The 13,215-nt window shown below is 34.7% G+C and overlaps 1 protein-coding gene across 1 annotated transcript; it reads left to right on the forward strand.

Moving 5' to 3' along the window:
• The first annotated feature begins 2,662 nt into the window (after positions 1–2,662).
• On the forward strand, positions 2,663–7,738 carry LOC127831216 (endoglucanase-like). Its single transcript, XM_052356205.1, has 4 exons — positions 2,663–2,693; positions 5,658–5,824; positions 6,572–6,686; positions 7,410–7,738. The coding sequence occupies exons 1-4, from the start codon at positions 2,663–2,665 to the stop codon at positions 7,736–7,738; spliced, it is 642 nt and encodes a 213-aa protein (XP_052212165.1).
• Positions 7,739–13,215: the final 5,477 nt, after the last annotated feature.

The following is a 13,215-nucleotide window of genomic DNA, read 5'->3' on the forward strand; positions in this document are numbered from 1 at the left end:
ACGTTTTTTTTCGACGTTTTATACCCTTCATTACTTTTGTTTGGTTATAAAATGCCGCTCACTTTCCAGCCATAACAGTAAGAAATTGATTAGCGTTAATTTCGTATTAATATTAGAATTAACTCGCTACGAATTTTCTTAATGGGAGCTGAAATTTTGTGATCCTGGACATCCCGGAAGTCGCCATCTTGACTTCCTTTAGATCATTACGTGATAATCCCTTCTGATTAAACTTGTCTGCAAATTTATTTATATAAACTAATTTTTTTAGACATTAATTTAAAATATAAATTTATAATCTTAATTTATAATATAAAAACAACAACAACAACAATGCCAACAACAGACTTATGACAATCAATTACATGCATAACACATTTATTATTAATAAAGTCATTCCTTTATATAGATTTCATCCAAACTTACCAAACGTTATATTATTTATAAGTTTATATAAAAATACAAAAGGTCATCACGGTCGTTTGTTTACAAGCGAAGTTAAGATGGATGTTGTTAAATACAATTTGAACAAAATAAAAAAGAAAAAAAATTTCACGGTTAAGTTCAAAACACAAACAAGAACATGGACCACTGTATGCAAATGGAAAAGCAGATTTAGTTTTATATAAAAGAAAAATAATGTATCGAGATCATTAGTATAGGTTAATACAGCATCCCAAACAAGACGTATACACTGCATTTAAATGGGAAACAGTATTACATGTTATCCTTGACAAGGTCAAGTCATTGACCAATGTAAAACTGGATGCCAATGCAAAAATAGATTTAAAATTTAAATGGAAACCAAATGTGTATCGAGTTCAGTAAAAGAAGGTTCATACAGTATCCAACTAAACCAAGATCAATATAATACACTTAATGGGGCATATCAACGGTATTAACTGTTATTTTTTACATGACTTGACCAATTCAAGCAATGACATCCTTATGCATAAACGTAAATATTAGGAATATCATATTATTGGATTTGGTAGGGGAATTCATATGCAACACAGTAATATTCACACAGTAATTGTTCGACACATACATTATGAACAAAAGTGCAGGGTAATTTATTTTCATGAAAACTTGTATCTACTAAACAAACTTTTAAAAAGTTTTGATTATTTTTTAATCATGGAATTGTATAATTTTTGGTAGTTTGCGGTTATAAACATGAAACAAAATCAGGATCGTCAGTATTGTTTATTTTTCATTGGGCTTTAACTAATACGACTATTTCAACATGTTGGTTTACCTCACAAAAATACCATACAGGACAAAATTTAGAACAACTTTTGAAAATAAAGTATCGCACAATAAACATTTATAACTATGATTATATGATTAACATTTGGTTTCATGTCATAAAACATCACATGAATATCATTAAGTGATACATTTTGGGCAAAACTTATTACATTTTTTCTCTCATAAGTTACATTCCCGCACATCTTTTCCTTTCTAAATGGTTAATGATTAGTAAAAAAATATAACAAGATCACCAGGGGCATCGAATAAAATTATTTATTTCGCTGGCAAACCATTCGACAGACAGACAGACGGACGGACATCTATATGATAATAGTTGCTACCTAATTTACGGGCAAACGATTATTTGATAACCGTGTAATTTTATAAAAATTTTGACATTAATATGAACACACAATTATAATTGTTTCCATACACTAATAATGCATCCGAACATTTAAATCTTAATTTTTGCTGGAGGAAGCGTTTTACATCTGCAAGCTTTTAGATCTAATAGTTAATACTTGTTAGTTTATTCAAAGACCTATAAAAATATGCATTCTATAGGTGTTTGGCTTATTTAGCCTCTAGAATTCTAAGATAGTTCGGTGGCTGTAGCGTACTGGGTATGGTGTCTGCATGGCGATTCGAAGGTCTCGGTATTGATCCTTTAAGTGGGAGCGTTCTTTATATCACCCTTTAAAAACCAAATACTGGTGTTATCAAGGAAAGTTGAAAAACAGTTTGTTTTATTGCGTCTCAATTGATCTTAAGATTCTTGCATAACCTGATTTAACAAAGGTTATCAAAATTATGTATTGTGTCAAATCAATTTTTGTTGTAAGGTTTTTCAATTTATAATGATTCAGAACTGAGGGACAGCATACTTGTTTTGCTATTGCAATATTTTCTACATATAGGTATCTCACAGAGTTTTCTTTCGTAAACTTGTGCTGCCTTCTTTAAATCTGTCGTCACAAATTTACTAGCAATTTTAAATCAATTCATAAATCACAGTCTTAGCTGCACTAAGTTTGTAGCTGTATATTAAAGATTAAATGCAAACAAAAGTGTCATTTTTTATTTATACATTCTCATAAAACATGAGCAAACATAGATATATCAGTAATTACATGAGCTTATGTATTTGTCAGTCAGTGTCTTTCTAAGCTTTGCCATTAGAAAAAGCATGTAAATAATGTTAATATATTCAGTAGATATATACAATATATATGGTAATGTATGGCGCTACAAAACACTTCACATGATTTCTTTTTTGAACGTGTATAATAGCACAATGCATAATCCTTAATCACTGTATATATTAAACAAACTATGACACTGTGTTTTGCAACCATGCCCCTAAGAATTAAACTGGGTTATGTTTCAAAGGATTATTTTTTATATCAACATGCTAGATGAGCCGACAAGCGGCGTCTGTGGTAGTCTTCGTCACTTTAGTGTCGTCACTTTAGTGTCAATATGTGTATCACGGGGTCCGAGGCATTACATTGTCAATCGTATCCGACCTGTTGTTCGTTGTTTACGGAATGCCATTTGAAAGGTAAATTCGATGCCGATTTAAAAAAGACATTCCTTTGATTCAACGTAATTTTATAGACATAGAGACGGTCTACATAAGCTATGAAATCACATTTTCTAAGTAACATAGATACTAAACTGGGGATGAACAAGTGATCAGTTTTAGCCTTATCTAGTTTTAAATTTAATGAATTATGTGTACTTTATTTTTTCACTCTTACGCTTAGAATTAATGCTAAATATCTTTTTAAGGGCAATTCTTGTTAGTTGTGTCGGTATCGACGTTGTGCTTGCAATAACTTGGTTTGTTCGGAATTTCATTGAAGTTAACTACAGTTGTGTTGGTATTAGCGTTGTGCTTGAAATAACTTGGTTGGTTAGTTAAAGTAAAGCTGTGCTTGCATTAACTTGGTTGGTTAGGAATTTCATTGTCGGTATCGGCGCTGTGCTTGCAATAACTTGGTTGGTTAGGAATTCCTTTGTCGGTATCGGCGCTGTGCTTTCAATAACTTGGTTGGTTTGGAATTCATTGCCGGTATCGGCGTTGTGCTTGCAATAACTTTGTTGGTTAGGAATTTCATTGTCGGTATCGGCGTTTTGCTTGCAAGAACTTGGTTGGTTAGGAATTTCATCGTCGGTATCGGCGTTGTGCTTGGCATAACTTGGTTTGTTTGGAATTTCATTAAAGAAAACTACAGCTGTGTCGGCATCGACGTCGTGATTGCAATAACTTGGTTGGTTATTTGAAGTAAAGCTGTGCTTACAATAACTTGGTTGGTTAGGAATTTCATCGTCGGTATCAGCGTTTTGCTTGCAATAACTTGGTTGGTTAGGAATTTCATTGTCGGTATCGGCGTTGTGCTTGCAATAACTTGGTTTGTTAGGAATTTCATTGTCGGTATCGGCGTTGTGCTTGCAATAACTTGGTAGGTTAGGAATTTCATTGTCGATATCAGCGTTGTGCTTGCAATAACTTGGCTGGTTAGGAATTTCATGAAGAAAACTAATGTTGTGTCGGCATCGACGGCGTGATTACAATAACTTCGCTGGTTTGGAATTAAATTGAGGTAAAGTATAGTTGTGTCGGTGTCGGCGATGTGCTTGCAATAACTTGGTTGGTTAGGAATTTTATCGAAGTAAACTACAGTTGTGTCGGTATCGGCGCTGTGCTTGCAATTACTTGGTTGATTATGAATTTCATTAAAGTAAACAACATTTGATTAATGGTTTCATCAACAGTATATTTATACTATTTATTTACTTAACACCTTTATATTGGTGTAATGCAGATGAGAACTGTGCACAAACAAAACTTCCGGGCCTTTAACCCATTTATGCCTAGCGTCTAGAAAAAAAGGCCTTGGCAAACAGCGTAGACCCAGATGAGACGCCGCATGATGCGGCCTCTCATCCGGGTCTGCGCCGTTTGCCTCAAAGAATTTTTATAAGAAATATTCTAAATATAGAAATAAATATACTAGACATCCCTTATTTTGGAAATAAATTGATCCAATTTAGAAGGACGGGAGAGTCCACTAGGTATGAATGGGTTAATCAGATCAATGTCATTTGATATGAATGATCTGAGTATCGTTCAGTACAAACCGAGCACTATATACCGGTAGATGTATGATTAGAGCATCGTTCAGTATAACCTGAGCACTATTTACCGGTAGATGTATGATTAGAGCATCGTTCATTACAAACCGAACACTATATACCGGTAGATGTATGATTAGAGCATCGTTCATTACAAACCGAGCACTATATACCGGTAGATGTATGATTAGAGCATCGTTCATTACAGACCGAGCACTATATACCGGTAGATGTATGATTAGAGCATCGTTCATTATAAACCGAGCACTATATACCGGTAGATGTATGATTAGAGCATCGTTCATTTCAAACCGAGCACTATATACCGGTAGATGTATGATAAGAGCATCGTTCATTACAAACCGAGCACTATATACCGGTAGATGTATGATTAGAGCATCGTTCATTACAAACCGAGCACTATATACCGGTAGATGTATGATTAGAGCATCGTTCATTACAAACCGAGCACTATATACCGGTAGATGTATCATTAGAGCATCGATCAAAAACGGTATGGACAGTACTCTGTAAAAAGCGGGTTTAATGCATGTGCGTAAAGTGTCGTCCCAGATTAGCCTGTGCAGTCCGCACAGGCTAATCAGAGACGACATTTTCCGTTCGTATTATATTTTTCGTTTAAATATAGTCTCTTCTTAGCAAACGCCCAGTTTAGGCGGAAAGTGTCGTCCCTGATTAGCCTGTGCGTACCGCACAGGATAACAGGGAGGACGCTTTGCGCACATGCATTAAACCCCCTTTTTACAGAGCACGGCCCATATGTTTGTTTAGGTCCCTGGATATTACAACGGGAGATATTTTTCACAAGCACTTTTATTCACCCTCACTTTCGATTCAGTTGCGGCACTGAATAATTTAACTGATCTTTATGATTTAACGGATTATCTTTATCAACATAACTAGCATTATTTAGATGTATCGATAGAGAACGACACCTCAGCAGAGACGTAACAGGGGCCTATACAAACCTTTTAAACTTGTTCTTCAGGCATATTTTTTTCTAGTTTTACCAATAAATATAAACCTGCAAAATGATCATTACACATACACCAACACATTACTGATTTTGTTTCAACTTTATATTAAAGTAATCGATACAGAACAGTATAACAACACGACATGGTTCTTTAACTTGAAATTCTATTCCGCCTCACCTGCGGTCTAGGTGCGTGGTTGACAGAGGCGCAACAGAAGTGCATAGGAAATTCCCGGTGGTATAACGGCAAGACATTATATACAATTAGTACTTCTACCACTCACTTTCGTTGCAGGTGCATGGTTGACGGATGCGTTCCGGAGGTGCAGTGGAAGTCCCCGGATGCTAAACGGCAAGATGTGCGCCTCAACCACGCGGTACGCTGACGGCAACAAAGGCGCGTGCGGCTGCGGGCCATCCAGCGGCGACAACCAGGTGGGGGCTATTGTTAAAATCCACTCATTCTTGGATAACTGGGCTTTATGCATGTGCGTCAAGTGTCTTCCTAGAAAAGCCCGTGCAGTCCGCAAAGGCTTATCAAGGACGACATTTTCAGCTTGTATGGTATTTTTCGTCAAAAGAAAGTCTCCTCTTACCAACAATTCATTTTATTCGAAAAGTAATGCCCCTTTTTAGACTGTGTGGACTGCACAAGCTAATATGAACGACACTTCATACCCGTTCGTTAAGTAAAGTTTTCACAGAACGAGGCCCATATAATGTCTGTTCTCAATTTAAGCGAAAGTGGAAATCGACAAGAGCTACAGATTTGAGGCTAAATTTAGGCTGGCATCATTTTATATAACATTTTGATTATATAAATGTGTGCAATAGTCCGTTGTACGAGAGGCTCACGTACTAAAACAAATATGTTATATGATTCAAACAGTGCCGAAACATAGCGTTAACGTTTATAGTTTATTGGTAATTCTACGTTGCCATGCAAAGAAAAAGAGAAATCGCCACAACAACTAATACATTATTCAAAGCTCGATTTTCGGGTTAAAATTCGACAAACATTAAATAAAACCTAGCTTACAATCTTGGAATGATAATGATGATGATGATGATAATGGTAATGATGACGACGACGATGGTGATGAGCAGGATGATGAGGATGATGATGATAATAAAGAGGAGGAGAAGGATGTCGACAAATGTAAGAGAAAACATTGATTTCAGTTTCCATGGACAAAGAGCGCGTATCTGGCGTCAGCCAATCAGGCCCTGTTTGACTGCAAAGGTGCAACATGGTGCGGTGAGGCGTGCGGAAGATGTGTCAAGCTCACTACTACTGGTAACTATTTTCAACTGCATATATATTTTATATCCACAAGGAAATAATGATATTGTAACAAATGTACATTTTGCCCATACATACCTAACGAAAAAAATGGTTAGACCTAAAGTTCTATTACAGTATCGGTGATCTTTCCCTTGGGATAGTAATCAAACGGTGCACGCACAACTACTTGACTGTTATGTTAAATATAATTAATTTATATCTATTATCGTTTTTTCTCCATATTTATTCATTAATAGAATATCATCAACAGGTAACAGGCATAATTGGCCGGTAAAAAGCCCCACCCCCCTGTGAATTAAAGAAAATTAAATTAAAGTGACAGATTAAAGTAAAGGTCATCATACACACTCGTTGTTTCCCTTTTCAGTGCTTAAATAGCTCGCACATGTTCGCAACCAAGTCGTTGCGAAATACATGTACATATATGGCCAACACAGTTTTACAAAATAGTAGCATCGTTCTGGGTAAGATGGACTTAATGAATTTGCGTAAAGTTTCTAGATTAGCCTGTGCGGTCCTCATCAGAGACGAAAATTTCCGCCTAAACAGGATTTTGCTAGGAATAGACTTTCTTAAAACGAAGAATATCATTAAAACGGAAAGTGTCATCCCTGATAACCCTGCGCGGACTACACAGGCTAATCTGGGACGACACTTTGCGCACATGCGTGGCTCATATGCATATTCGGGAAATAAAGTGTGTTTTACTACCAGGTGGTTTCGTCCCTGCACAAGGCACGGGTACGGCTGCGGGTCAAACGAAGGTGTTCATGATAGCCAACCTCTGCCCAGTCACACAAATTCCTGGGAACCCGAACTGGTGCAACCAAACTGGGACAAACGGCATCAACCAGTATGGCTACGGGTGGCGCTTTAGCCTCGAAAACGGCGACAATCAGATCTCTGGCATGGGTTGGGACAACCCGGAAGTGACGTGGGAATGGGCCAATTGTGATCTTGGTAACCTACAAGATGCCCGCACCCCTACCTACTACATGTACAAACAGTGTGAGTGCCGAGGTTATGGAAAACGTAAAGGTTAATGACTCGTTTGTATTTGTATGTAAAATAGAAAAAAAACAGCAATACCTGTTTAAATCAACTTCTGTTTACCGCTGACGTTGTCACTTGTTTCATAACGTTTTCTGCAATTTGATGAATTGATTGTGTGTTATACATTTAATTCGAATGAAATAATATTTAGCTAGAACCCTCTGTTGTTGATAGGAAAATAAAATAAAATATATAGGTCACCAGTGTCGTTATTTTTTATTCGCACTTTAATAACATACGTATTTCGGCATCGGTATACACTATAAATAAAATATTAGGTAGTTACACACACATGGAGTAAATTAGTGATAAAAACAAACCTCTCTGTCTCTCTGTATATATTCAACTGATTTAAAGGGGTTAATCGCGTGACGATGAAGATGGCTACCCGCATGACAAAACGTTGTTTTTTTCGCCGTTTTATTCCCTTTATTACTTTTGTTTAATTTTAAAATGCCGTTCACTTTTCAGCCATATCAGCAAGAAATTGATAAGTATTTATTTTGTAAAAAATATTTGAATTTACTCAATACGAATTTTCTGGAGCTGAAACTTTGTGATCCTGGACATCCCGGATGTCGCCATCTTGACTTCCTTTAGATAATTACGTGATAATCCCCTCTGATTAAACTTGACTGCAACTTATTTTTATAAACTTGATTTTTAGGCAGTCATTTAAAATATAAATTTATAATTTTAATTTATAATATAAAAACAACAAAAAAAACAATGACAACAGCAGACTTGTGACAATCAATTACATGCATAACACATTTATTATTAATAAAGTCATTCCTTTATATAAATTTCATCCAAACTTACCAAAGGTTATATTATTTATAAGTTTATATAAAAAATACAAAAGGTCACCGCTGTCGTTTGTTTACAAGCGAAGTCAAGCTGGATGTGGTTAAATACAATTTGAACAAAAAAAGAAAAAAATGTACACCGTAACTTTACCGTGTACTGTACACGGTAAAGTTCAAAACACATACAAGTACATGCACTGCTGTATACAAAGACAAAAGCAGATTTAGATTTATATAAAATACAAATAATGTATCGAGATCATTAAAAGAGGTTAATACAGCATTCGAAACAAGACGTATACACTGCAGTATTAAAAGTCATTCTGGACAAGGTCAAGTCATTGACACATGAATAACTGAACGCCAATTCAAAAGTATATTTTAAATTTAAATGAAAACCAAATGTGTATCGAGATCAGTACAAAAAGGTTCATACAGTATCAAGCTAAAACCAAGATCTATACGATACACGTAATGGGGCACATCAACGGTTTAACTGTAATTGTTTACCAAGATCTATACGATACACGTAATGGGGCGTATCAACGATATAATTGTAATTGTTTACATGACTTGACCAAGATCTATACGATACACGTAGTAGGGCATATCAACGGTATAATTGTAATGGGGTATATCAACGGTATAATTGTAATGGGGCATATCAACGGTATAACTGTAATTGTTTACCAAGATCTATACGATACACGTAATGGGGCATATCAACGGTATAACTGTAATTGTTTACCAAGATCTATACAATACACGTAATGGGGCATATCAACGGTATAATTGTAATTGTTTACATGACTTGACCAAGATCTATACGATACACGTAATGGGGCATATCAGCGGTATAATTGAAATGGGGCATATCAACGGTATAATTGTAATGGGACATATCAACGGTATAATTGTAATTGTTTACATGACTTGACCAAGATCTATACGATACACGTAATAGGGCATATCAACGGTATAATTGTAATGGGGCATATCAACGGTATAATTGTAATGGGGCATATCAACGGTATAATTGTAATGGGGCATATCAACGGTATAATTGTAATGGTGCATATCAACGGTATAATTGTAATTGTTTACATAACTTGACCAACTCAAGCAACGCCATCGTTATGCATATATGTAACTATTAGCAATATCATATATGTAACTATTAGCAATATCATATATGTAACTATTAGCAATATCATATATGTAACTATTAGCAATATCTTATATGTAACTATTAGCAATATCATATATGTAACTATTAGCAATATTATTTATGTAACTATAAGCAATATCATATATGTAACTATTAGCAATATCATAGATGAAACTATAAGCAATATCATATATGTAACTATAAGCAATATCATATATGTAACTATTAGCAATATCATATATGTAACTATAAGCAATATCATATATGTAACTATTAGCAATATCATATATGTAACTATTAGCAATATCATATATGTAACTATTAGCAATATCATATATGTAACTATAAGCAATATCATATATGTAACTATTAGCAATATCATATATGTAACTATTAGCAATATCATATATGTAACTATTAGCAATATCATATATGTAACTATTAGCAATATCACAAATGTAACTATTAGCAATATCATACATGTATTTATCGGCAATATCATATATGTAACTATTAGCAATATCATATAATATGTAACTATTAGCAATATCATATATGTAACTTTTAGCAATAGCATATATGTAACTATTAGCAATATCATATATGTAACTATTAGCAATGTCATATATGTAACTACATGTATTAGCAATATCATATATGTAACTATTAGCAATATCATATATGTAACTATTAGCAATATCATATATGTAACTATAAGAAATATCATATATGTAACTATTAGCAATATCATATATGTAACTATTAGCAATATCATATATGTAACTATTAGCAATATCATATGTAACTATTAGCAATATCATATATGTAACTATTAGCATATCATATATGTAACTATTAGCAATATCATATATGAAACTATTAGCAATATCATATATGTTACTATTAGCAATATCGTATATGTTACTATTAGCAATATCATATTATTGGAATGGGTAGGAGAATATATAAGCAAATGTATTTATATTCACACAGTTAATGTTCGACACATGCATAATAAACAAAAGTATCGAGTAAATTACTTTTAATGCAAACTCGTACCTACTTAAAAAACCTTTAAAAAGGATTATTTTTTAATCATAGAATTGTATAATGTTTGGTAGTTTGCGGTTATAAACATGAAACAAAATCGGGATCGTCAGTATTTTTATTTTTCATTGGGCTTTTACTAAAACGACTATTTCAACATGTTGCTTTACCTCACAACTATACCATACATTCACCATTCATTATTGACTCAATGATGTTTTTATTTATATAATGGGAGGCCCATTTATATACTTCTGTTTATATTAAGTCTACATGTAAATAAGACTTTGAACACCATAGATCCAAACTAATAGTCGTCGGAGAATTGTTTATTTCTTTCGGGTTATTCTTGAAAATGACCCAATTCATTGGCATGTTTTCTTAAAAACTGATCCTGAGTTTAAACAAAAGTGCCAATGCTTTAGTGGTGTAGTTTAGTGTTCTAGTATACATGTTTTTCAACAAAAACTATTCCGAATCCGATTTTATGAATTTTACTGTTCGAACAAATTGTACCCTTACATTCACAGCAAGCAGTGGAGCATTCGAGTCCAGTTGCTATACATGTGCACCTTTTCGAGTCACAATTCTTATTCACACCACATTATGTTGAAAAGTTTTCAGGAGCAACCTGGATCTTGGTCTTTATAGGTACGAGATTGTCCTGTACTTTGGCCCAACCCAAATATGCTGGGTCAAGTGTTTATTCCTTACAAAGCCACTTCTACATCTGCTGTGCTAAATGTTTGTTCTTAAAAGGTTTACCATTTCAAAATGTTGTAGCAAAAGTGCAGCTAATGGATTTTTTGACATTGCTAGTTTATATTTTGGAAGGATGTGTACATTTCATCTAAAAAACCTATTGCTGAAGACGGATACAAGTAAATTTGACCTGAATTAAGCTTCTCGTACAAATCAACAAGTTCATTACAAGCAGAATACTGTCTCCAATAACTTATTTCAATCTGAGCCTGATATAAGCTGACCGATACAACCAAGGTCAGTCATAATACAATAACAAGAGCACCGCATAACGGGTGCCACGCTTGGCTGCAAAAGCTTGTCAGAATTTGTTTTTAGAGGTCACATTGACCTTGACCTTTGACCTAGTGACCCAACAAGAGATGTGTTTGGCAGAAACACAATGCCCCCTACTGCGCCGCATTGAAATAAAATTTCTATTTATCATTTGGCAGGTATAGAAATCATCTCCGTTTAAAGATTATTACTTCCCTTGAACTTTGTCCAATCCAACCGGGGGGGGGGGGGGGGAAGGGTCTCACAGTCAATTATGACCATGTCATACATCACTGACAACCAAGGCCTGTGGTTTAAAAGAGATCATAGCCAGAGTTTATCATGTATCAAGGGACATAAGTCCACAGGTATGTAATGAACATCAAAGAAGTTATAATTATATCATTAAAAAAAAAATTTGACAAATCAATCATTTGGGTTATAAGTAATCAAAATAATAAATCTGTACAGTATCTGTGAAAAGAACGTCAATTCTTGGCAAGGAAATATACAATATGAGATTAATAATTATATAAATTACTTTCCTGGAAATTAATTGAAACAAATCTCTATTTTTAGTAGCAGTAGCAAATAATTAAAAGCCACTACCATGACTTTAGATTCACCACTCAAAACGTGCAGCTCCATGAGATACACATGCATGCCAACATATATAAAGTGGCTATGTTCAATATTGAATAATTTTCTCCCTTTGTAAAGCTTATTACTTCCCTTAAATCTGTATTTTTTACCGTAGACAGTAAAGGATGACCTTGACCTTTTACCACAATGTGTTTGTCAGAAACACAATGCCGCCTACTGCGCCGCTTTGATTTTTTTAACAAAAATATATATCTGGGCAGGTCAGATAACTTTGTCCATTTAAAGCTTATTACCTCCCTTGACTTTGTTTTTTCGACCATAGACCTTGAAGGATGATGTTCACTTTGAAATTTTACCACTCAAAATGTGCAGCTCCATGAGATACACTTGCATGCTAAATATCAAGGTGCTATCTTCAATATTTAAAAAGTTATCGCCAATGTTAAGGTTTTAGCACGATGCCTATGGCGGACGTCGGACGGCGGACGTCGAACGACGAGCTGGCTATGACAATAGCTCGGGTTTTCTCCGAAAACAGCCTCGCTAAAAACCCCCAAATCACACGAGAATACCTATGAGGAGACTTGTGTCGTTTTCATTGCATATTAGGTGGACCGCTTTTCATTTCAATCGCTGATCAAAGGTAATGATAGCAGGTTGTTCATTCTCGCATGAATGCTTCCGACAAAGGATAATGTAGTGCAAATATTTAACATATCACCTGGGTCCATGTCTATGATTGGCAAAAATACATCTGAAGATTTTTCAGGAAAATTCCCTTTCTCACCATTTGCATTAAACCTGCTACTAACAGCGGCCAAGT

Source organism: Dreissena polymorpha, chromosome 5, assembly GCF_020536995.1.
Source record: "Dreissena polymorpha isolate Duluth1 chromosome 5, UMN_Dpol_1.0, whole genome shotgun sequence".
Classification (NCBI taxonomy): Eukaryota; Metazoa; Mollusca; class Bivalvia; order Myida; family Dreissenidae; genus Dreissena; species Dreissena polymorpha.

Excerpts from the sequence above, each read along its gene's own strand:
- LOC127831216 (XM_052356205.1), top strand. The coding sequence starts at position 2,663 with ATGCTAGATGAGCCGACAAGCGGCGTCTGTG. Across the intron at positions 5,825-6,571 it reads CATCCAGCGGCGACAACCAG|TTTCCATGGACAAAGAGCGC; the intron begins GTGGGGGCTATT and ends CATTGATTTCAG. Across the intron at positions 6,687-7,409 it reads TGTCAAGCTCACTACTACTG|GTGGTTTCGTCCCTGCACAA; the intron begins GTAACTATTTTC and ends TTTTACTACCAG.